Here is a 27305-nt window from a genome sequence, read left to right on the forward strand (position 1 = left end):
ACACATGATGAAAAAAAATAGGTCGGGGCAGACCAACAACCAAAGTGAACTAAAAACACCTCCTGAATATGCTTTTTCCTGGCTAAAATTATACCAGTGAAGACAAAGCGTGAAATACAAGAATCCTCCATGAGATATTTGAAGTGAAATCACAGGGCTCATGGATTCATGTGGAAGGAGAGCACATAAACTCATCCTTTTGGTGAATTTTATTTAGGACTAATTTGACTTCCTAAAAGAGCCTCTTACCTTCTGTACAGATAAGGAAACTCTGGGTCCTTTCTTTTTCAATACCTTCAGGCTGTCAAAGAGTAACACAAACAAGTACAGAAGAATGAGTCTAGGTCCTCTGTCCATGAAAGGAAAGTGATTAAGCACCAGCTCACTTAAGGATGGCTGGTGCAAGTTTATCCCTGAGAGATCTACTCATGGTCCCCTTCTGCTCATATCTGTAAGTTACAGGACATCACCAGCACCCATTTTAACCTCTGTGTTCTGTAGCTGGGACAGGCATAACCTTGATGTCACTGTGGGACACTCTCAGCTCCTCTGATCAAAGCACTAAACGTGCTTTGTGGAGCAGGGAGCTACCAAGAGGCAAATCCAGAGTGCTCCTCTGATAAGTGCTGATTCTTGTTGAGGATGACGGGAACTGCACGGGCGTGTATGACAAGTAGATTTGTCTCTTGAATTTGAGAATTGGAAAAGGAGAAGGAAGAGAAATAGGTGTACAGGAAACATGCTGACTCAGAAACAAGCAAAAATTGTCAAGCCTGTTTCAAGTGTTAAGTCTTACTACCCTGGGTGAGGTATTAACTAAAGAAAGGATGAACTTTATGCTATTTTAATTCATTTTAAATGGCATGTCTTGTGTCAAAACTAAATGCTGTCAACTAATTAAGTCTCTTAATGGAGAATGTCTTTTAATACAGAACCTCTTAGATGTCATCTGTTTCTTTTCAGGAAAAACTTGATGGTTTGCACATCCATACCTCTACCAAGAAGCTTTTGACCACAGTATCTTTCCAGTTTAGCTTTTGCTGCTCAGTTCCTTCATTTGGGCAAGCACTGCTTTGTTTGGACTCAGCAACTACAGTAATATTCACTTTACCTGGAAAACATTTCCAAATATTAATTAAATTGATCATCGGTCCCTTCGGTAGTGAGAAATGACTAGAGCCTGTGAACCATGTCTTGAATTGGATGAACCAAATTCTATCATCAAGTTAATGCTTAGACTAAAATAACTTGTTTCTTCTCCTTCCTAGATATAATGTGGTATCTTCTATTTCACCTGCTCCATGATTTTCATGATTCCTTACATTAAGTAAATTTATCATTCCTTACTTAATGTAAGGAATCATGAAAATCACGGAACAGGTGAAATGGAAGATACCACATTATATTATAAATTTACTTAATTGAAACATAGGAAGTGTTAGGAAAAGTAACATTCTACAAAGTCATCTGAGTCAATTCCTTGATACTGATTGTTTATAAAGGTTACTTATAACAATATAGGTAAATAATGTCAGCTAACTAGGGCTGCTAACTTTTCCCAAGATCAAACAAACAAAAATAGTAAAATATGATATGGTAGACAGGTGCTGGATTGAAATAATGTCCTAGCAGGAAAGCCATTGTTTTTAAACTTCCAGATTTCACATTTTATAATTAGAACTGATTTCCAGTTTCCTTGCTTGTAAAAATTAGAGGATTGAAAACAGGCATTCTTTAAGGTTATTATTATTAACATGCCTATATACCAACATACATAACCAATATATTGTTCTTGTTTTTTATTTTTTGGAGTTTTTGTTTTTGTTTCTCTGTGTCAGAAAGCTTGCTATTTCCCTCTTAAAACTGTGTCTTCGACTTAATGACATAAAACTATACAAGTTTGTACAGTATTCTATCTCAGTTGCCAAGGTAGGATTTTGAAGATGTTGTACAGTAGAAATATTGAGAAACTTCAAATCTAATAGAAAAATAACCTGAGAACAACATCACAACTAAACTAAAATAATCTCATAAATATAGTATTTGCTGTTAAAATAATACCATGAATATGACATTAAAGAAAATTTGAATTTTTTTAAAGTAGTGATTAAAAGTATCATGCATATCACATCTAGCATTCCTTGTTTACTATAGTTTTAAACTTTTTCCATTCTATGTGTTTTCAATAGGAGACAAGTTTATTTTTCTATCTTGTGGATAGCATATGCACTAAGACAATATTCTCAGTTTCTGATCTCAATTCAATCATTTAGAGATTGTGGTATCCCCATGGCACATTTAGTAAATTTACAAACCTTACAATCCCCTAATAGATCATTGTGATGGAGCAGCAATTTTTGTGAAAGTGGTCTGGGTTCATGATGGTAGGGGAAAGAGCCAGCGAGAAGTCAAAGAATGAAGGTGGCATCAATGACAACATGGCCTTCATTTGGGATACAGCATATCCCAAACATTTAGGCCCTAATAGGTCATGCAAGTTAGCATTTACATTACATTTTAATTACATTACACTCTTGAAAAATGAATGGTGGTTTTGCTGTACACAGCATTAACACCAGAAATTGGATTACTATAGATTAGAATTTTTAATGGACAATTTACAATAAGAATTTTAAAAATGTGAGGGAGAAAATCATGTTTGTATAGACAATTTAAGGAAAACAAAGGGAGACAGTTAATATGGGCTGGTTTTCCATGAGACACTGGTGTAGACAGGTAGCTGCTTACCTAATTTCTTAGGTATAATAGTCCAGACATTTGTTTTCCTCCCTCCAGCTTGGATAATCTCACTGCCATTGATTTTCAGGGTGTTAATATTTGCTTCATAATTCTGAGACTCCTCCACTTGAACAGAAATCTAAGAAAACAATAATAGCAATGAGGATGGCACTGGAACACACATCATTACGAAATGCCATGCTCAATACACTGTTTAAACTGTTGCTGTGAATGAAAGCAATTGCCTTTGTTTGAAGAATATGGACCTAAGTCTTATACCTTTATAGCAGCATTTTGCATTTGAGCATAAAGAGATTATGGAAATATTAAGAAACATTTTAACTTTGTTAGATTTTTGCCTCCTGATCAAAGAAAACAACTCACCTCTACACATGTATTCAGGTAGTTGAAGACATTGACAATCAAATCAAATTGTTCATTTTGAACAACTGAAAAGGGTGAGGCAATTTCAACAAAGAAAGGTTGAAAGACTTCTAGAGTGGTTGTAGAGGAAATACCAAATCCAACGTCGCCATTCACACAAAAGCCGTTTGCCTCCCATTGGGTTATCGTATCAGGAATGCGGAATGAAAGAGTGGCAGAGCCTGAGGAACTAGAAGAAGAGGTTATCAGTAAAACACATTCTTTGTCTGAATCAAGAACGTAAATTAAATACGGAACAAGCACAAAAGCGTTGACTGAAGCTCAAAAGTGAGTTATATTGTTTGGATGGGATATTAGATAAAAATAATGAGAGCTGAATTTTTGTAAAGTTTGAGTGTAGAAAGGTCATATTTCTTTTATTTATTTATTTATTTTTTGAGACGGAGTCTCTCTCTGTTGCCCAGGCTGGAGTGCAGTGGTGTGATCTCAGCTCACTGCCACCTCCACCTCCCAGGTTTGAGTGATTCTTTTGTCCTGGGCTCCCGAGTAGCTGGGATTACAGGCATGGACCACCATGCCGGGATAATTTTTGTATTTTTAGTAGAGACGGGGTTTCACCATGTTGGCCAGGCTGGTCTTGATTTCCTGACCTCAGGTGATCCGCCCACCTCAGCCTCCCAAAGTGCTGGGATTACAGGCATGAGCCACCACGCCTGGCCTAGAAAGGTCATATTTCTTTAAACACCATGTTATTTTTTTTTAAGTGGGGCAGCTTAAATCTGTCTGCATAAAATGAATAGAAGAGAAACTCTTGGTGAAAGGAAAACATTGCTAGAGAAAAATAAAATGTGTGATCAGTACATGCGAATCGATGATATATATTTTACAAATACAACACTATTTTATATATCCAGGAATAAAAGTGAAGAAAGAAAAAGAAAACAGAAATACACATAGGTGAGAAAATGGTTAAAACTCACTCGACACTGACGAGGTCCCACATCCATGTCTCTGGGAAGTTGGTTCTTACTGTTTGAATTATAGCCTGTTCTACATAGTCAGTATTTTCCTCTCTGATTTTACTAGCTAAAAAAAAAAAGGAAGAAGTTCCTTATTCAGGCTTTGGACTCTGTAAATTATGGTCTATATATTATCAGGGTATAAGGTCCTCATAAAAACATCTCACTTTCCTATATCTTAGTCACTTACAATGACTATTCTCCTGCATCACCACACGTTGCCTGTTCCTATACACAGTCAGGCATCACATAATGACACTGTGGTCAATGATGGACCACTTAGACCACAGTGATCCCATAAGGTTATAATGGAGCTGAAAAATTCCTACCGCCTATTGACATCAAGTCATCATAACGTTGCAGTGCAATGCATTGCTCTTGCATTTCTGGTGATGCTGGTGTAAACAAACCTACTGCACTGCCAGTCCTATAAAAATATAGCAGACACAATTCTGTGCAGTACATAATACTTGATAATGATAATAAATGACTATGTTACTGGTGTTTGTACTCTACTATACTGTTTACTGTTTAGAGTGTACTCTTTTTACTTATCGGAAAAATTAACTGCAAAATAGCTTCAGACAGGTCCTTCAAAAGGTGTTCCAGAAGAAGGCATTGCTATCGTAAGAGATGACAGCTCCATGTGTGTTATTGACCCTAAAGATCCTTCAGTGGCATAAGATGTGGAGGTAGAAGACAGTGATATTGATGATCCTGACCTCGTATAGGCCTAGACTAATGTGTGTGTTTGCATCTTCATTTTTAACAAAAAGGTATAAAAGTTAAAAATAGAAAAAAGCTTATAGAATAAGAATGTAAACAAAGAAAATATATTTGTACCCTGACTCACTTAGAGCAACTTTTAGTCTTGCAAGCTCCCTTCATGGGAAGAACCCCATATAAAAGCACAATTAAAAAAAAAATTTTATACTACATTTGCTCTGTGTCTTTTCCATGTTTAGCAATGTTTAGATACAGAAATCATTACCGTTATGTTATAACTGCCTGTAGTATTCAGTATAGTCACATGCTGTGGAGGTTTATAGCCTAGGAAAAATAGGCTTTACCTTATAGCCTAGGTGTGTTGTAGGCTACAGCATCTAAGTTCGTGTAAGTACACTCTATGATGTTCCCACAACAATATCACCTGACAATGCATTTCTCAGAACAAATTCTCCATCACTAAGTGAAGCATAACTGTATTTCTGACATTGCATTTTACCAATAAAAATAAACTGTATCTCATATCTGAAGCGAATTGCTTGTTATAGCCAAAAGCATTTCTAGTCTGTCTTATTCTGCTTTATCCAACTATAGGATGTCTAATTGTAGCCAAAAACATGACATAATTCACATATAAAATTCCAAAATTGTACAATTTTATCTCAAATACACTAAATTCCACAAATTGCTTTGGTCATCCTCCAACATAAAATTTAAGATTACCTACATGCAATTCTAGATGGAGCACTATACATCGGACCATAACTTCCTGCTCCTAGATAAAGGGGCTCAGGGAGTGGAAGCCTTCTTTCCATCACACATACTTCTGGTTTTCGGTAATGGAGATTGGTAAAGACTTTCAGACCCATGTTCTTCAAAGAAACAAACGACAAAAAAATTGTTCATTCTTTTCATGCAAAAACTATAAAAGGCCTATTATTTATATTGTAAAGATAAATAGATCATAAGTATCCATATTTTCTGTGTTAACAAAGGGCTAAGAATTTACAAGTCAAGTGACCTTTGACTTATGGAAATCCCCAAATTTAGAGAAAAAATGATAATCACTATGATTCATCTAGCACTTATTATGTGCTAACATTTTCTAAGTGTTTTCCATTATTCTCCATTTCATCCTAAGTGAAAAATACTAATGAGATCAGCACTATCATTACCCTAATTAACATCAAACACACACATACACACACACACACACACCACAGCACATAAATTGAAGAGCTGGAACTTGATAAAGTCTGTCTGATTCAATGCCCCTTTTCTTACACACTTGTGACATCAATAGAGATTCTTTCATGGAAGGCTCAGCATATCTCATTGATGCCCTAGGGATATATGGAGTCCACAGTGTCTTAGCCTCTTGATTTCACTATCTTTGCATAAGATTTATTGTATTAATTGGAGACTGTCTTACTTTTTAAAATGAGGTTTCATAATTAGAGCTACATGATTTGTTTTCAGGAGAAAATTTAAAAATCAACAAAATTAATATCTCCTTTTTATAAGCCAATTTCTGTGTACTTTATTGGCAGATTACAGACACGAATCTCAGAGTAGAGGAAGAAAACTACATAATTAACAAAACATCGATATGTATTATGAATACTAAAAATTGAGATACAATATTTTCCAAAATTCTTAGTGATCTTACCCTGACAATATTATAGATGTCTCCATCCCCATAGTTGCTTACAGGTGTATAATATAAACCATTGTAGAACATATCCTTCTGAGGAATGCAAGGATCTGCTCTGTCATCATCAAGATTGAGGCCATGGTAGAAATAACCAAACAGCTCTATATTTGGAACCATGTTATACACCTATAAGAAAAAAGTTTCCCAATAATTTTAAGCACTTCTTTTAAAATTATGAAATTGATAAATTTTGTACTGTATCACTTATTCTTGTTCTTTTCTTTAAGAGCCGTCATATTTAATCCAGTATTTTTACATTAGCTCTTCCTTTTGAAAAAGCAAACCAGTTTTGTTTTAGGCAACTGATGTCATGTTCACAGAATTTCTCAGCTTAGGTGCAGGATTTAAGAGAGAATGTAAGAAAGCGATGCCTGATTATTGATTAATCCAAGGCCTGTTGTACAGACAATACATTAAATTATAATGCTAGAACTCCTAGGTATGGAGAATAAAGTTAGCTGTCTGATTTGAAATCTTCTTACATAATCTTCCAAAGAAAACATAAAATCAACAAAGAGAACAAGTAATGATTCTCGTGAGTAACATCTTTAACATTACTACAATACAGAGAATACCATGATCTTCAAATTATTTTTTAGTAGAGAAACACCAAATTCCAACATAGCTTCTATTGCTGTTGCAGAGGGAGGGCTTAAGAGACTGCAGAAAAAAGAAGAAAGCAGAATGTCATGGAGATACTAGAAAAAACACATACCAAGTCAACTCCAGGTAAAAGAAAGTCTAGTGCTGGGCATAGTGGTTCACACCTGTAATCCCAGCATTTTGGAAGTCCGAGGCGGGTGGATCACGAGGTCAAGAAATCGAGACCATCCTGGCCAACATAGTGAAACCCTGTCTCTACTGAAAATACAAAAATTAGCCGGGAATGGTGGTGGGCACCTGTCATTTCAGCTACTCAGGAGGCTGAGACAGGAGAGTTGCTTGAACCCGGGAGGCAGAAGTTGCCCTGAGCCAAGATCGCGCCACAGCACTCTAGCCTGGCTACAGAGCAAGATTCTGTCTCAAAAAAAAAAAAAAAAGAAAAAGAAAAAAAAAGAAAAGAAAAGACAGTCTAGCATTGTATAAAAATACAAATCAAAGTCCTCAGACTCCACAGTTCCCAGTATAGCATACAGGGAAAGGCTTGGCATGAATGGGCCTGGAAGTGGAAGCTTCCAAAAAACATGGCTAATGGGAAACAATGAGATCACAAGAAGAGGTGTATGCGGATCCTTGAAGACAGGGCATTTAAAGAAGGAAAAGATGCCATAGGATAAAATAACTCCCTCCACCCTCATTTCCATCATCAACATTTTAAAGATAAACCATTTTGCTAAAAAACAAACAAAAACAGAAAGGGGACTCTTCACCTATGAACACTGCCCACAAAATATCAAGAACTAGAAAAAATCAACTCCATACAAAGCTACTGTAAGAGACAATAGCAAATGCAAACCAACATATTCCAGCTAATGAAATTTCTCCACTAAAGTCACCAATGAAATAAATAAATAAGTAAACAAAGAAAAGCTGTATCAAAATAATTTAGCATAAATGAAATATTCTCAAGCATGTATTTGGGGTATTTAAAAGGCATCATGAGTCAGAAATTCAATTAAGAAAAGATAGAAATGGACAAAAACCAAGAAGAAACAAAGTGGGAGTTTATTGAATTCAGAAAAACTAGACAAAATTATACCATAAATAAGCCCAAAAGTATGAGGATATCAAGAGAAAATAGTTCAGAGAAAACTTTAAAAGCAGCATAGAGGCTGGGTGCGGTGGCTCACACCTGTAATCCCAGTACTTTGGGAGGCCAAGGCAGCGCATCACCTCAGGTCAAGAGTTCAAGACCGGCCTGACCAAAATGGTGAAACCCTGTCTCTATTAAAAATACAAAAATTGGCCGGGCATGGTGGCACGTGCTTGTAATCCCAGCTACTCAGGAGACAGAGGCAGGAGAATCGCTTGAACCCAGGAGGCAGAGGTTGCAGTGAGCCGAAAATGTACCACTCCAGCCTAGGTGACAGAGCAAGACTCTGTCTCAAAAAAAAAAAAAAAAAAAGCAGCATAGAGGAAAAACAAAAGAATAAAACTGAGAACGCATTAAAACAGGTCACAGACAAAGTGACTCAATTGGAAAGCAGGCAAAGAATATCCAACAATTGTACAGAGTATTTTTTAGAAAAAGAAAAATTGAAAGACTAATATTTACAATTATACTTCAGGAGAAATATTTGAAAATAAAAGAAGATCTGAGTTTACATATTGCATGAGTCCGCTGTGTACCTGGCAAAACTTCTACAGAATAATACATTCTTAGGAAAACTATTAGATTAAAGGATAAAGGGGAAAAAACATTCAAGGCCTTCAGACATAAAGATAAAGTAACTCACAATGGAAAATGAATTAGACGAATGTCAGAGCTATTAAAAACCATATTCAAAGGAAGTTAATAACAGGGTAGCATTTTCAAAAAAATTTAAATGTATAAACCAAAGATTTGATATACAAATGTCTGTCCTTCATTTACTTTGAATATGAAAATTTTAGAGAATTCTATACTTATGTGATATTCTGAGGATTCTAGTAGAGAATGGGTTTTATTTTTTTAAAATTTTATTTATTCTTTTTTGAGACAGGGTCTCACTCCCTTGCCCAGGCTGAAGCACAGTGGTGACATAATGGTTGACGGCAGCCCAGGTGTCCCAGGGTCAAGCAGTCTTCCCACCTCAGTCTCATGGAGAATGAGCTTGATGTAACCAAAAGATGAATCAGGAAACTAGTAAAAGTTGGTGAATAGGAGGAACAAGACAGAATGTAAGCATTATATTTTCTGACAAAAAAATAAAAGATACAACAATAAAATGAGCAAAGAAGGAGAGAAAAGAGGAAACTAGAGATTACTGACTGTTGTACAGGTAGCGGGTAAGACTCAAAGATTACTGTTTAAAAATAACTGATTAGATATTAAGGTTAAGCAAGAAAAAACGAGATTAGGATATTATAAAATATGTAAATACAAAAATAACCACGAAAATAAAAATTCAACCCAGCCTAAATACTCAAAGAAGCTTTAAGCAAGATAACAACAAACAAACAAACAAAAAGCTAAAGAAATAAAGCAACCTTAAATATAGAATTATCTAAATATAGAATATAGAATTATAAGAAAAACAGTATGACAGAGCTGAGGCCTAACATATACATCAAATCAATGAAGTGAATAGACTGTATTCACCTTTAAAAGACAAAGATATGTATATTTAAGACAAAACCCAATGCTGTACTTGGTACAAAAGCCAAGTGAAGTACATGTTTCACAAGGTGAAATCCAAAGGGCAAATAAAGGAAAATAATAAGAATGCAAAGGCTGCAATCCTCCTGATACTGGAAATAGTAAAAGTAAGGCCAGAAGACATCAAACAAGATAGAAAAGAATACTCGCTGCTAAAAGCTGCAATTCATAATAAAGGCACAACAGTTACGACTATGCAGAAACTACAGGATATGCTAGAAGAAGCAGAGCACTATTAGTAGAGTATTTTAAGACACTATTCAGCAGAAGAAGGTTAAGTAAATTTTAAAAACTTAGTAAGAATACGAAGGATCAAAATAATGTAATCTTGTGGATAGAAAACAATTTGCAATAGCAAAGACCTGGAACCAACCCAAATGCCCATCAATGATAGACTGGACAAAGAAAATGTGGCATATATACACCATGGAATACTATGCAGCCATAAAAAAGGATGAGTTCATGTTCTTTGTAGGGACATGGATAAATCCGGAAACCATCATTCTCCTCAAACTGACGCAAGAACAGAAAACCAAATACCGCATGTTCTTGCTCATAGGCGGGTGCTGAACAATGAGAAGACATGAGCACAGGGAGGGGAGCATCACACACTGGGGTCTGTTGTGGGGGCCTAAGGGAGGGACAGGAGGGCGTGGGGAGGTTGGGGAGGGATAACATGGGGAGAAATGCCAGATATAGGTGATGGGAGGATGGAGGCAGCAAACCACCTTGCCATGTATGTACCTATGCAGCAATCCTGCATAATCTGCACATGTACCCCAGTACTTAAAGTACAGTTAAAAAAAGAAAACAAACTATGTCTTCTCAATATATGTGATATATTCTCAAAAACTCACTGTATATTTGGGCACAAAAATGTATCAGTAGAAATATTGCCGACCATGAAGGACTTGAAATTTAAAAGAAAACTCTAAAATAAATTCCTTTTTATATGGAAATTATAACATACTCCAGTAAGCAAATTTTCAGTGAAAAGGTTAATACAAACAGAAATTACAGAATTTCTGAAAAATAAAAATGGTGCAATTGCTGTGTATCAGGATCTATGAGATACTACAAAAGTAGAAATCATAGAAAAACTTATAGGCTTATAAACATCGAACCCAATAAAATAAATTAATGACAATGAAGTCAATTTCTAACTGTAAAAGCTAAAAATAACAATAAAATAAAGCAGCAGGAAGGAAATAATAAAGAGAAAAATAGAAATTAATGTGGTGGAGTACCAAAAAACCTCGTATTACATTACATTAATAAATTAAAATTATGTTTTTGGAAAACTCAGCAAAACAGGCAAACCACGAACTAATCTAAGAAGAAAAAAAAGTAGCTACTGCTTAGAAACAAAATAAAAAGCGACTTGTGGCATGACTCAGTTTTCAGCTTCATTATTGTTTTCGGTTTAGAATTGTGAATTAGAGTCCTGAGTTCTTACTTTCTCTTCACACTAGACTGATGTATGTAACCTAGCCTCAAATGATTCAGAAAAAAATTGAAATGCCATAAACAGTGTGTGTGTGTGTGTGTGTGTGTGTGTGTGTGTGTAGAAGTGGAGAGAGTGAGAGAGAAAACAAGTATGGCAAAATGTTAAAAAACTGGTGAATCAGGTCAAGGGTACATGGGAGTTCTCTGTTTAATTCTTGCACTTTTAAAAATTATTTGAAACTAAAAACTAAGCTTACATAAGATAATATAAAAAATAACATAAACTTATAGAATATAAATTGGAATTCACTTATTTATAGAACTTTACTTGATTTATACTATTAATATAGTTAGCAATTATAAACAAGGGCGACCTCTTTTGGTTCTGATATATTCTGAGACCCCTGAAAATGCCTCTAGAATTTTCTTTTTGAGGTCCCGTGATGGTCTTTCCTTGAGGCAGTTTTCCTAAGATCTTGCCACCTCTAACTGTAGGAAGAATGAGCAGAAGCTATTTATTCAGAATCCATAAAACGCTCAGAGAACAAAAAATGTGTGTGTGTGTTTAAACATATATGTGTATACACACATGTAGATATATTCCTTTTTTTTTTTTTTTTTTTTTTTGAGACAGGGCCTTACTCTGTTACCCAGGATGGAGTGCAGTGGCATGATCTTGGCTCACTGCAACTTCTGCCCCTGCCAGGGTTCAAGGGATTCTTCCACCTCATTCTCCCAAGTTGCTGAGATCACACAAATAAACCACTGTGCCCAGCTCACTTTTTATATTTTTGATAGAGACAGAGTCTCATCATGTTGTGCAGGCTGGTTGTCTCAACCTCTTGAACTCAAACAATCTGCCTGCCTTGGCCTCCCAAAGTGCTGGGATTACAGGCGTGAGCACAGCACAGGGCCATATTCCATATTTATAGATAAATTTGCCCTTTATTTGTTGATGCCTCCTCAGATTCTGAAAGCTTCTTAAAGTATTTTTGCTCCCTGTAATAGAAAACTTAAATGTATTTATGTTTTGAATTGAGAAAAATATATGGTTTATATCATGATTCACAGTTATTCAATATTACTACTAAATTCTATAATTTTATATTTAAAACTGAACTTACTATAGAGTGTTGAAAGCAAAATGCAAAACTGTATTTTTCGGTGGGATCTCAAGTTTGTAAAATACATATGCCTTCAGAAAAGAGATTTTAAAAATTACAACAAAACTATAAAGACATCTAAGCATTAGGACTATGAATGATCTGAAAGAGTTCCTTCTTTATGTTTTTGTGTACTTTGCACATTATCTATAACATATAAGTATAATCTTAATCAGAAAACTTAAATTATTGAATTAGACTTAAATATGATTATAAATTTCAATAGTTATTTATATGTAATTGTGTTAGAAATAAAGGGAAAATATCCAACAATTGTTAACCGAAATAAATTTGATGTGAACTTCTGGAATTTCAGGCCTGGAAATGTTTAAAAAAATACAAGATCCATTAATAGGTAATAACTTTACACTGAATCCAAGCATATCCTTGAACATAGAGATTTCATTTTATTTCAGGTTTCCACATCTATGATTACACCTATGATTTTTAAAATCCCAGCTCTAAAACTCCTAAACTGTTATAATTATCTATCAAATTCTGTACTGTTATCAGCACGTTCTTAGGATAGCCAAGAGAAATAAGTATATAATCCATTATCTCAAAAACATCAACTGAAGGGTAACACTTCTGGGAGTTCAGAGAAACATGAGAAACAAGATAGAGTCAGAGAGCTTACACTTTCAGCTGACAGCTGCTCTGATTCCAGTAGAACGATGCTTCTATCCACTGCCCGGAGGGCACAGAGTGAGTCAGGGGCTGCTTGAAGATAAAGACTAGCATTGGAGCCAGGGAGGCCCTGCTCTTTAGAGAACTTCATGCTAACCTAAAGTCAAGAGAAGAAAAAAGAGATGAGAGTGGAGACAACTTTACATAAAGATGATCTGAATACATTTGATTGCTCCTGAATAAATCCTCATAGATTTCTGTACTGTATTTCCCCAGCCCACTCTCACCCTCAGCTCTCCTTGCAGGAGACCCCTTTCACCACCATGCTGCCATCTCAGGATTTTCACTGCTGCCAAGGATCATGCATTCTATCTGGTGATTCTTTCATCCCCTAATAATTCAATTATGCCAACACTGAGTGTGAGTTTCTCACGTGAAGGTGATAGTAGTCAGACGAGAAGACATCAGGGAACAAACTGTTCCCACTTATAAGACCAGAAACAGAAACATCACCTTGTGTTTAAAGCACTTGTCAATCTGGAATCTGACACTGTCAGCCACAATTTCCCCACTGGGGTGAAGGGTGTAGACAAACAGGACAGCCACAGGAGCCAGATCAGCACTGATGCTGACCGGGAATGAGAAGTTTCCATTCCAGGCTGTGTAAATAGGAGACGAACAGATAAAATGCTGAAAGTTTCCTGGATCACTGGTACACTTAGATGAAAGAGAATGGCTCATGGACAGAAAGAGCAAATTGGGCTTTGTTTTCAAGGCAAATAAATCAAATAATAGGAAGTACCTATAAAATAAAGAAGACTGCATGATTTAGATAATAACAATACACTGGGATTTTGAACACCACTTTTCTTTTTTTTGAAGCTGCAAGATATATATTTATAAGCTTTCTTCATGATATGTGCCTAAACCTTGTTTTTTTCACTCTGTTAACTTTTCAAAAACTATTAAGAAGAAGGGTGACAAGATGCTGTGGGGAGACAGGAGAGGGAGGATGGGAAGGAGGTTATCGGCAAAACAGCGCTTTTTCAAAAGATTCTCTTTTTCCTTTTTTTTCCTTAATTTTAATTTCTAGTGTGATAAATATTGATATATATGACCCACATAAATGAAAGCCCTTTAGGGTCCTCAGTAATTTTAAGAGTATAAAGGGATCTTGAGACTAAAATTTTGAGAACCACTGTCTTAGAGAATGTGGCCATCCAGATTTTCTTTTTTTTTTTTTATTGCATTTTAGGTTTTGGGGTACATGTGAAGAACATGCAAGATTGTTGCATAGGTGCATACGTGGCAGTGTGATTTGCTGCCTTCCTCCTCTTCACCTATATCTGGCATTTCTCCCCATGCTATCTCTCCCCAACTCCCCACCCCCTGCTGTCCCTCCCCTATTTCCCCCCAACAGACCCCAGTGTATAGTGCTCCCCTCCCTGTGTCCATGTGTTCTCATTGTTCAACACCCATCTATGAGTGAGAACATGCAGGAACACCACTTTTCTAATGTACTCAATGACCTGACAATGAAAGAAACAGAACTCTCCATCAAGACATTTAAGTAGCTCACCTCAGGCTGTGCTAACTATTCTCTTCATCTGCAAATTTAAATAAGTGCTCATTCTAACTTCTTTTCACTATACATATATGTATGTATAATATACATACACATACATATGCATGCATAATATACAAATATACAAATATTAGATTCTCATAAGAGTGCAAACCCTTCTGTGAACTGCACATGTGAGGGATCTAGGTTGTGTGCTCCTTATGAGAATCTAATGCCTGATGATCTTTCAAATATATATATTTGTATGTTATATATGTATATGTTTATATATGTAATATATATATTTTATATATGTATATATGTATATTTTTGACTATATAGATCAATATATTTTCTTTATATATAATTCCTATATGTATAATTTCTATATTTCCTTAAGAAAAAGTGTAGGTAGAGTACATATTTTAAAATAAGTATAGTACATATACCTTTGTTTCTGATCTCCTTTTGTCCACTGAGTAAGATAGCTCCTTTTGCCATCATCTGTGCGGAACAAAGAAAACAATATATTTTCTAATATCATCATATTCTCATACTGTGATTAGGGAATTTTACTTAGTGGTAATTCTGTTCTATAAGATAGGGTAGCTTCCACAAGCAAATATTAAAAATCGACTTTGCATAAGTTGGAAAAGAGCAGAGAAAGTGACTAAAATTGATTGAGATTTTATTACGTACTGGAAACTTTGTGAACTATGTGCAACGCACTGTGCAAAGTGGCACATAAAGCTCCGAAACTGTCGAGACTGGTTTCAAATATGCCTTCGCCTGCTCATTAACTTTGTGACTTAAGACATGGTGTTTTTACCTGTTTGCCTCTGTTCCGTTATCTGTAAAATGGAGCTATCTTTAAGGCTGATTAAATGAGTTATCACATACACAATCCTTATAACAGTGCCTTACACAGAACACTTACCCTAAGAGGTAAGTTTGACAATTACAATTTATTTGTAATCTCCAATTACAATGTATACTCGAGGAAACAAAGGCTTAAAGAGTTGAAACAATCTGTCCAAGATGCACTAATTTACATGCTAACTAGGAGAGGGTGGGGGAGTCAAGTTAATGTCTTAATTTCCAAGTAAGTGTCTTTTCACTCTTCAATAGGCCTTAGAGCAGAAGGCCCCGGTTCCCAGGCTGTGTACCAGTAGGTACCTGCCCATGGGCTGTTAGGTACTGGGTCACATAGCAGGAGGTGAGTGGTGTGGTGAGTAAGCATTACCACCTGATCTCCGGTCAGATCAGCAGAGGTATTAGATTCTCATAGGAGTGCAAACTCTATCGTGAACTGTACATGTGAGGGATCTAGGTTGCATACTCCTTATAAGAATCTAATGCCTGATGATCTGTCACCGTCTCCCATCACCCCCAGATGAGACCATCTAGCTGCAGGAAAACAAGCACAGTGTTCTCACTGATTCTACATGATGGTGAGTGTGTAATAATTATAGAAATAAAATGCACAATAAATGTAATATGCTTGAACCATCGTGAAGCCATCCCCCCATCCCCACCCCATCTGTGGAAAAATTGTCTTCCATGAAACCAGTCAGTCCCTGGTGCCAAAAACATCGGTGGCTCCTCTGTAGAGAGACAAAGTGGACAGAACCAGGAGAATGAAGTCCTTTTACTGCTTATCAAAATGAGCTTTCCACCTTACTTTCTGGCATCTGCCCAATATTTTACTATTACTGAGGGTCATAAATACTTGCTATGAGTTACATTTGAATGCTTAAACAAGCAGACTCTGAATAGCAAGTTCTTCAACCTTAGGGAAACTTAAATTCCCTTAGATCATTTTGTGTTTGTTTGTTGTTAATGGATTGAACAGTATTCACCAGCAGAGTGAGAAGGCTGCCCTCACTCTGGTCACCACGGAATGGCTGATGCATGCTTTCTAAGCTGTGCTGGGCTAGGCAGATGTACAATTGAACAGGATTCCAGGAACCCACTGACCAAGACTCACCAAATAGAAGAAGTTTACGCTGGTGTCATCTTTATATGCTTCACTGTTTAGGGAGTAATGCACAGTAACAACCTTCTGTTGATTACATTCAAGCTGCTTTGGTTCAGGAACAATCTTCAGGAAGCTGTTGGTTCGGGAGTAAAAGCGTGAGACTAAGAAGTGAGCATCCAAGTACTGAGGCGTCAACCAGCTGGGAAGATAGCAGCTCTCAGGTCGAACATACGTGGCCTGAGAAGACAAAAGAAAGTGAAGGGTCTTAGAGCTATCACGACATCCGAAGACAGTTGTTACCGCAGAATGGAGGTTTCTCAACTCTTCAAAACAGGGAGGAATCTCAACTTGTGGCTGACTTTTTAATGTTAACTTATTGGAATCAAAATAATAATAGCACTCTGCTCTTTGTATACAAAACATAACCATGAAAGATTGTGTAAATATTTCATTAGACTGACGGAGAATTGTCGTGTTCTTTATTCTGTCATTGAAGCCACAGAATTGGGCTTGAGCTCTGTTTCTTCCAGTTACATGTGAGCACTGAAAATTATTTAACTGTGAAATTCTGTTTAAGCATCAGAAAATAAAGAGAAAACACAGGATCTCCCCTATCTATGCATGAAATGATCTGAGTAAGAAAGTCAAATCATCCTCACGAGCTACTTCTTGTTTCCTGGAGGAAAATATTAGTTGTTAGAGAATGTATAACAACTGTAATACACTTTTAGTTTCTCATCTTCTTGAACAAGTATTCTCATATATTATTTAGTGAACAAGCAAATTATATAAAGTAAGCTACATTTCAAATTTTTATTAAAATATATTCTGAATACAAGTTATCTCTTAAGATATTCTTAATGTTTAATATTTCTGACATCCAAATCCTCCGTGGGATGTCTAATGGTCTTCCTCTATTCTTTGATGCCTTACTTTTAGGTTGAACTCTGAATCAAATATGTCTGAAGTGTCAATGGAAAATTGAGCTTCGCCATTCTCATCTGTAGTGTAATTTCCTATAAATTCATCATTGAGCTCCAGTTGCAACAACTTGTTCACCATAGGTACATTATCGGGACCCAAAAATTTAAGCTGTACAAGAAAAGAATAATTAAAATGTTGTAAAACACAAAATTTTCACACTTTTACAGAGAAATTTTTCTACTCATAAATGTGATCCCTCGTCATTTTCTTAAATTCCAACAGACAGAAAGATGTTCTGCTAAATACATAAGATATGTAATATAAAGTATGGAAACAAGTATAATATTATCTATTGCTTCTTTCAGTCTGGGACATTTCTAGCACCTCAGACATAGTAATACTTAAAATGTATTATAAAAGTAGGAAAAAAGTGACCAGAAATTTTCAAAGGGCAATCTATGATCCAAGAAAATGAAATGAAAATACATATTCTTTAGTCAAACCTACAGTTCCAAAGTAAGAAATCCCTCTTCTATAGAAAGTATCCATGTTCTCAAAGTTCACAGTTCCAAGCAATTGAGTGATAAAAACTGAGGTCATCTCACTGATCTGCACACCTGTAAGGAATGATGAACACAGCAGAGTGAACCATATCTAGCTAAGTCACCATCTACAGCAACATAAATGTGACCAGCTTGCCCAGTGTGAACGGCATCATGATATGGATCAGGTGTGTTCATATAGAACACTTTACAATGGCATAATCCCAATCCCTTTTTAAACAACAAGAAATAATTAGTAGTTAAACAAGAAACAATTAGTAGTTAATTAGTAAATTAACTACTAATAAGTAGTTAATTTCCCATTCCAAACTAAATAATTAATCTCTTTCCCCCTTCTTTCATTCTTATTTTTGAGACTGAGTCTCACTCTCTTGCCCAGGCTGGAGTGCAATGGCGTGATCTCAGCTTACTGCAACTTCTGCCTCCCGGGTTCAAGCAATTCTCCTGCCTCAGCCTCCCGAGTAGCTGAGATTACAGGCACCTGCCATCATATCCAGCTAATTTTTTGTATTTTTGTAGAGATGGGGTTTCACCATGTTGGCCAGGCTGATCTTGAACTCTTGATCTCAGGTGATCCACCCGCCTCGGCCTCCCAAAGTTCTGGGATTACAGCCGTGAGCCACTGTGCCCAGCCCCTTCTTTCATTCTTTTAACAAATACTTATTGAACACTCACTATGTGTGATTTTTTAATTTTTTAGTAATAATTTTTGCACTTGGAACTATTCCCAGTTTCATTAAATTAGAAATAATTAATCTGAATTTTGTACATAGAGCTAACTCAACAAGCTTCTTCCAGTGAATTGCCAGATATCCCCAGGTCATCCAAAAAATGCAATCATTACCTGTCCCAAATTCTGTAACAATTGCAGTGACATGAAATGTCATGAATAATCCAGTACGGTAGAGTTGGAAGACTTTTGTATTTACAATTTGAGAAACACAACCATTTTCCAACTGAAAAATAAAGAGAAGGCATAATTTAAAAGTTAGGGTTCCAAGAGTTTTTTTTTTTTAAAGTGTCTTTTAAAAATACAGTTTTCACATGAATATATTAACATCCCTGCTCTGTGCCATGGCTCTACCTCATAAACTTGTTGAAATGGCCACAGAACTAAAGGAGAAGGAGGAGGCAAATATTTACACCAGCATTTTACATAAGGTAAGGGGGTAATCTGTATTTTACAGATGTCAAGGAAGTTCTCCTGGAAACATTGTACATGGAAAGAGATTAAAGGATGGAAATGAAGCCGAATGGTATTTTGAAAGGAAAGTAAATTCAGGACCCCAAAATCACTGAACTGAAGAGAAAGGGCAAGCTGGGAAATGCTGGGCAAATCTGTCTCCCATTTTATTCCTAAACAAGGTAGCTATGGAGATAAAAACTACATACCTCCCTCACAATTTGTCCACAAGGAAATTCCTTGTGGGCCTCAATAAATTTTCCTTAAAAAAGTTCTTTGGAAACTCACCCTGGTAATATAAATTCATAGCTTATCTTCACAGGTGTGGGACAAAGGACAGAACTCAAAGTCATACCTCTGCTTACCTGAGACAAATGCATATCTGATTTATCTGATTGCTTCCTCTGCCCTATAGTTTATGTAAAAATGCAGATTTACTGAGCCAGACTAAGGCATAAGTGATTATTCCTCTATCCTCCTCTCACGTGTAAATTGTCTATTCAGTGAAAGGCTGATCAAAGACTTACTCCTTTTTTTTCCTTAGACAGAGTCTTACTGTGTTGCCCAGGCTAGGGTGCAATAGCACAATCTTGGCTCACTGCAACCTCCGCCTCCCAGGTTCAAGTGATTCTCCTGCCTCAGCCTTCTGAGTAGCTGGAATTACAGGCGCCTGCAACCATGTCCGGCTAATATTTGTAGTTTCAGTAGAGACGGGGTTTCACCATGTTGGCCAGGCTGATCTCAAACTCCTGACCTCATGTAATCCATCTGCCTCTGCCTCCCAAAGTGCTGGGATTACAGGCATGAATCACCAGGCCGGCCTCAAAGACTTATTCTTTATGCACTGTTTGTCTCTTATCTACCTATGACCTGGAAGCCCCCAAACTTTAGATTGTCCTGCCTTTCTGGACCCAACCAATGTACATCTTACACATATTTGTTGATGGCTCGCATCTCCCTGAAATGTATAAAAGCAAACTGTACCCCAACCACATTGGGCACGTGTCAGTAGGATGTCTTGAGGCTGTGTCATGGGTACATCCTTAATCTTGGCAAAAATACACTTTCTGAATTGATTGAATCTGCCTCAGATACTTTTGGTTCACAGTATTTTAAGAGGAATAAATTATAATCATCTAGAAAGGCACTAAAACAGATGGAACAGAAGTGATCAGCAAATGTGTAACAACAAAACAAACACTTTTTAAGGTAAATTGCTTATGTAAAATAAGAAAAAACCTATAGATAATCTATCATCAGTAGCATCAATAATTAGAGAAATATAGATATATTTTGCAACAAAGTGTTTATTAATTTCAACTTTAAAATGTTATAAGGATATATAAGTTTATTTGATACTCAAAACTATCATATGAGCTAGGTACTGTTATTATCTTATTATACAGATGAATAAACTAAAACAGGTATGTCATGTAACTTGTCCAACATCACACAGATAAAAGATGGTAGAGCTAAGTAGCTGCTCTGATTCCAGAGTATGTGCTTCTCAATTTTAAATTACCAACTATTACATCAACAACGAAAGCAATTTTACTTTCTCTAATTGTAACACAGTTGAATTAAAATGAAATAATAGAAAGTGACCAGAAGAACCTTAATTATCTTGAAAATAAGAGAAAAACCTTTTTTTTCAGGAATATTTGAATCAAAGAGAAAATAAACCAATAAAGTAAACCAATAAGAATCCAGATATTAGAATAATGAAAAAAATGCTTTGCATCAAAATCAATGGTGTTCAGCTGTAGTTAAGAAAAATGTAAATAATTTATTTTACATTTATTATTTTTATTTCTTTTACTAAAAGAGATCTAAAAATGTAAAATAAATTATTTTATTAAATAAGCACAGAAGGTGCTTGTTATGAAAAGAAATAAAAAATGTAAAATAAATTATTTAGGAACACAAAATAATGTAAGAAAAAAATAGTAAAATCTTTTACATTTTTTATTTCTATTAGTAATAAGCACTGAATATAGTGCTTATTACTAAATATAAATATATTACTGAATATAGTAATGACTCTCCCGCCTTGGCCTTCCAAAATGCTCCCATTAGAGGTGTGAGCCACTGCTCCTAGCCTTCACCAGATTGTTTATTGATTTTTTTTTTCACATGAAGGAAAAAAATAAACCATTAGCTGAGAGTACATCCATCATTGTGTAAATTGGTTGACTGAACTCTATCAGAACCACCCAATGGAAGAATATACTGCTGACGTGGAAGAATTCCACTCCACTTTTCTTTACCTGCATTTCCTATATAAAGGTAGGATTCTGCTTGTCTTTGTCAATCATCGATGTTTATCTAGAAAATGTTCACTAAATTTGATGAGTAACTTTAGGACAATTGGATGTAAAATATGAACTATGTGGCGTACACAGCTTCACTTAAGGGAGTCAAAAGACAATCTCAAAGAGATAGGAAGAGTTGCTCACTGAAGGTTAGGATGCTGCAGATGGAGAGAGCAAACAATGACTTCAGATATGAACTGCAAGTCTAAAGTAATATAGTGGGTGCTCTGAATTGTGGATGATTGCAAATAAGCTGTTTCCATTAAAAAAAAATCCAGGTGACATGGAGAGTAATATCACAGATTCATTTAAAGGATGATTAATGATTCTCCAAAGGACAATGAGGGAGGCTACCCTGACAGTATATAAAACAATAAAGCCAAGGATACCTTTCAGATTCTAAAAATCCCGTGAATCTATAGGTGGATAACAATTTACATGGCCTGTGGAATAAAAGACTACGTTAAGCACTGTATTTTCTTTTCTTTCTTCACTTTATTTAGCTGCCACCTCCCTTATCAATAAAATGAAAATAGTATTATTAAACCCCTCTTATAAATGAAATCAAAGAAAGAATAAGAATGAAAAATGAGTGAGAACTTTTTTTTGTAGTAAAAATCATGGCCTGTACCTGTGCAGCAAATTGCTCACATATTTCATTGTCATTTTTCTCACAATTGCTTGAAGAATAATACTCTCTGCACACTCGGATTTGTGTTTTCCCTTGTACAGGTTGGCCAAAGGTGTACCTAATGGGGGAGGGTGTAGTTATGATTACAGATAAGCAATATCATAGCAATATTTTATGATCTTCTTCAGAAATTATATAGAAAATCTCTAAACTATGAGTAACCCAGTCTAATCAAATTGAATGAGGAATTCTCACCTATTGGTGAGAATTCAGGTTCCCTACAGAATTCAGGTTAAACAGAATTCAGGTTAATCTCTTAGGAGGATTTGGCTGCTTTTTAAAAAACAAATTCAAGGTAAGACAGAATCTAAAATAATCTAAAATGTCATTGAATATTTAAGTACTACATTGAGTTTTTAAAAAATATTTTATAATCTTATAGAAACATCATAACATTGTAGCACTTTCCTTTTCATTGGAAAAATATATGTGTATATAAAACTTGCATTATTCAGGATCTTGAAATATTTCCAGATTAATATTTTCAACACTAGTTTTTATTTAGCACTCAATACATATAAAGGCTATGGGGCTTGGCATGAACTCATTATGCCCTGATCAAAAATATAATACCTTATGGGGTAGGGCTGAGCAGCTCGTTTTCTCCTAAAATACAACCGCTACGACACAAGATTTGTAAAGGTTCAACCAAAGGCGAATCCAGTCAATTGGAGTTTTGTTGTTGTTGCTAATAGATAACTAATGTAAAACTAGCATATAATAAAACTAAATATTATTTTCACAGATTATAAGACTTTTTTCTAATTGCCAGACACTGATATATACCATTTATTTTTCCCAGTGACCCTGATTTGTAAAATGAGGTCAAGTAACTTATTCCTCCATATTGTGATTGATGAAATTAAAATTCGAACTCAAATCTGCCTCAATCCATAGCCTGTGTTTTCTTTCCACTCATCTTTTTCTCTTTCTATAAAAATTGGTAACACTTCTGAGATTCTGAGTCAATTCACATCACTAAAATCATGTGTCAGGTTTCATGATTATATAAAGGCGAGACTTAGATCTGGCCACACATACTATACCTGAACATTTCTTCTTATTTCTACTTAATATCCTTTATTTATAAAATGAAACTCTTATTGTAGTATTATCTATGAGCTAACATATGCCCATAAGACATGTAGGTTACATTTTTAAATAGGGGAGAATAAACATTCTCCCTTTGTTTGTGATTTGAAAAGCCTTCCATGAATGCTAATGTAGTGTATTGCAATCTTTTTGCCTATAGGTAAATTTTCTTCCCTTTTAAAAGCCTAAGTCATCTCTGAGTTTGTTTGCTAAAATAATCTAATTTTTCTTGTTTTCTCCAGCCATTCTAAATTAAATTCCAGAAAGTACTAAAGAAACAGACACAGTATCATATAATTTGAGACACAATATACAATTGATGTGAATTTTCTAGGCACAATGCTCTCACAGTCTGCCCAGAAATAACTTTGTAGCAAGCACAGCTTCAGTCTAGCTGCCTGGCCTCCCCGCAGGACATTATTATTGCTCATACTGAGTTACTCCTTAATGTAAATCTACCCAGAATACAATATTAAAGAAATTTCAAGAAATCAGGATCCTGGATTACGTCCTTAGCACCTGGCATAGTGCTAAGGAACTACCAGTTCTCTGTCAGCATTTGGTTAGCAAGTCTTTTTCAAAGGCCATAGCTGAGAAACATTTTTGCTCTCCCAATCAATGCGTTGTAGTTTTTTTTTTTCCCATACTATTGTGCAGATACATAAATGAGATGTTAATACCGTTGAAAGCTCTGGCTTTGTGTATGGTTTTTCTAGTGAGGCCCATTTAGGACTCTGGATTTCTTCCAGCTTATATTTATCACCTCATCATTTTTAATATCAATAATCTACAGTCTCTCATTTAGTATGTTTATTAAATTCTGGCATTTTTCAACTACTCTTCATTAAAACTCAGAAAAAGTTTATAATCATTTCCTAAAGTCAAAAGAAGATTTTACATGCTACTGATAATAATAAAAAAAAATGTTGAAAACTGGTTTCCAAGATTCTCTGGGGCATCAAAGGCATCTTTAAGAACTACGCTTGCATATTCATTAGACTGCCCTTAACCGATGTATCTTTAATAGACTGCTGAAAATACTCAAAGGCAAGTAATTTTCATGTCATAAAGTATTTAACAAATATGGCAAATATTTAAATTGTTAACTGTTTTTATGCAGTACAAATATTTAAATTGTTAGGCAAATATTTAAATTGTTAACTGTTTTTATGAGAGTTACTGATTAGGAGAGTGGCTTTGAAGCTGAACAACCTAGGTCTAAATCCCAGTTCTGCCATCAACAAGCTCCATTCCTGTTGATAAGTTATTTTGATTCTCTGTGTCTTATTATCTTTCTTTATAAAATAGAGATGACAATAGGTCCTATCTCCTAGCACTGTTGTAATGATGTATGCAGAGCTTAACAAAACTAGTTGTCATTCAAAGTGTTAGCTGCTGGGTTTTTTTTTTTTTTTTTTTTCACGAGATGGAGTTTCACTCAGTCACCCAGTCTGGAGTGCAGTGGCGCAATCTCAGCTCACTGCAACCTCCGCCTCCTGGGTTCAAGCAATTCTGACTCAGCCTCTCAAGTAGCTGGCATTACAGGTGCCCACCACCATGCCTCACTAATTTTTTGCATTTTTAGAAGAGACGGGGTTTCACCATATTGGCCAGACTGGTCTCAAACTCCTGACCTCGGGTGATCCTCCTGCATCAGCCTCCCAAAGTGCTGGGATTACAGGCGTGAGCCACTGCACCTGGTCGACTGTTTTTAAATTATTATTAGAAATTTGAGAAAAGGCACTAAAAGAATAATTTTTCAAATACAAAATACAAATTTCTGAAATTATGCAGATTTTTTTTACATTAAGATAATTCAAATAATTCAGATTAAATTAATGAGATGCCTTATCTTCACTTTGCCATATCAATAGCTCATATTCTTTTTTTTAATGAAAATATGCCAAGATAGTGAAGCGTCAATGAGGCACTTTCATACCAGCTGCTAGAATTCTACGCTGGCTCATCATGTTTGGTGAGCAGTACGGCAATCAGAAGACTAAAAGAATGTTACCTATTTTGTCTTGGTAATTCCTTTGCTGGAAATCTTTCTCAAGTAAACAATTTTTAATTCAAAAGCTACTTATGACATTTTATACACAAAGACATATACTGCAAAATTATTAATTACTGGGGAAACAAAATGAAACAGCTGACATATAATAAAATAATTACATTTGGTATAGTCACATAAAAATATGTTTGTGCAGCAGAAAATTGGAATTCATGAGATTGGCATAATATGAAGACATGTTTTCTTAATTATGAATAGAAAAGTATGATTGAAGTCATGGAAAATATTAATTAAAATTGGAGGAAACTTACAATGCTAATGGCATTACAATGTTAACGGCAGTTGGACAGATTAGTAATAGGTAATGTCTTGTGTTTTTCTCTATATTTTTCAAATATTCTACAATGAAGATTCATTGCTTCTTTAATAACATTAATATAAGCATATAAATAATTAAAGTTTCATAATTATTCTCACTTCTCATTCTCTCTGAGCTTTGTGTTTTCTTGTGAAGGTAAATCTCCTGAATAAATACTTACTTAGCACATACATCCACTTGGAATTCATCATCTGAAATAGTTACTGTGTGTGGTGCACTGACCTTAACTTCAAACTTGGGCAGCACTGGAAACAAAGAAAAATATACTTTAGCCTGCACAATCACAGGCAAGCAAACTTTACTGCAGTCATATAGCTTACTATGATTCCATGTACCTTCCATCTCTACGAGCTATGTATCATTTGCCCCAAATTGTGTGGCACCAGTCTACATGGTGGTGACTCACTAATGATTAATCCTTCCTCTTTTTTTTCTTTTCCCTATCCTCAGAATTTCAATTTGTTGTTGCTGTTGTTGTTTGTTTGAGACGGAGTCTCACTCTGTTGCCCAGGTGGAAGTGAATGGCACAATCTCAGCTCACTGCAACCTCTGCCTCCAGGGTTCAAGCCATTCTCCCGCCTCAGCCTCTCGAGTACCTGGGATTACAGGCATGCACCACCACGCCCGGCTAATTTTTGTACTTTTAGTAGAGATGGGATTTCACCATGTTGGCTGGGCTGGTCTCGAATTCCTGACCTCGGGCGATCTGCCTGCCTCGGTCTCCCAAAGTGCTGGGATTACAGGCATGAGCCACTTTGCCTGGGCTCATATTTTGTTTCTGTTGCAATCTCTTAGATATCTCCTAGAAGACTGTGGGGATTCTAGAAAAGTGTATATTTCCTAGGGGGAAAAAGAATCAGGAATTAGAATAAGGATACTGGGGAAGGAGTGAGGAGCAAAAAAGTACTGATGAGGAAGCCGACGAGGTCAAGGAAGGGAGATGAAGAAAACTGGATCAAGCTTCACCTACTCCTGCCTACATCTAACATAAATGTTTTGTTCCATCCTTTGAACTCTTCGTCTACATAGGACACCTACAAATAGCAACTAGTTACCGTATCTCTTAACAGCAAATTGGTGTGTCACTGTCTTTCCTGAGTTTCTTTTCACAACAATCCAGTAATCTCCAAACATTGGTTCTGAAATCAATTGGAATGAGAGTTGGGTAATATTTCGGAAAGAAGTCACATTTTGCCATTGAAAAATCAGATTGTTTTGAGGATCCTAGAAAATAATGAAAAAAACAAAAACAGTCAGAGTTTATATAAGAGTATTACCCTTTGCTGCTATATTTTGAATAGTTTCTGCAGTTATTGGAAGTAAAGAAAACGCAACCATTTTATTGTACTAATTATCTCAAATTGTAGAAATAACATAACTTCCTCAATGCATTCAACTCCAATCTTAAAGTATATCTCACTTAAAACCAAAATGGCTAAAAAAAATTATATGCAATTCTTTTGCTTTTGATTTTTCTAAAGCAGAGTTT

The 27305-nt window shown here is 35.7% G+C and overlaps 1 protein-coding gene across 1 annotated transcript in view; it reads right to left on the minus strand.

Annotated features, from left to right (window-relative positions):
- LOC105732592 (ovostatin homolog 2-like) overlaps window positions 1–27305 on the minus strand; it is a 46580-nt gene that overhangs the window by 14345 nt on the left and 4930 nt on the right. Inside the window, exons 7-22 of the mRNA XM_064376804.1 lie at window positions 26872–27040; window positions 25977–26061; window positions 22272–22389; window positions 18990–19101; window positions 18090–18199; window positions 17592–17750; window positions 16654–16895; window positions 13630–13825; window positions 13127–13273; window positions 6538–6708; window positions 5592–5740; window positions 4104–4196; window positions 3124–3352; window positions 2749–2878; window positions 993–1111; window positions 250–301 (exon numbers count right to left, since the gene is read on the minus strand). Of these exons, the coding sequence (XP_064232874.1) occupies window positions 250–301; window positions 993–1111; window positions 2749–2878; window positions 3124–3352; window positions 4104–4196; window positions 5592–5740; window positions 6538–6708; window positions 13127–13273; window positions 13630–13825; window positions 16654–16895; window positions 17592–17750; window positions 18090–18199; window positions 18990–19101; window positions 22272–22389; window positions 25977–26061; window positions 26872–27040 (2281 nt within the window). The remainder of the gene's footprint in view (window positions 1–249; window positions 302–992; window positions 1112–2748; window positions 2879–3123; window positions 3353–4103; window positions 4197–5591; window positions 5741–6537; window positions 6709–13126; window positions 13274–13629; window positions 13826–16653; window positions 16896–17591; window positions 17751–18089; window positions 18200–18989; window positions 19102–22271; window positions 22390–25976; window positions 26062–26871; window positions 27041–27305) is intronic.

The sequence above is a fragment of the Aotus nancymaae genome, unplaced genomic scaffold, assembly GCF_030222135.1.
Source record: "Aotus nancymaae isolate 86718 unplaced genomic scaffold, 86718_ANA_hifiasm-v0.15.2.pri h1tg000016l, whole genome shotgun sequence".
Classification (NCBI taxonomy): domain Eukaryota; kingdom Metazoa; phylum Chordata; class Mammalia; order Primates; family Aotidae; genus Aotus; species Aotus nancymaae.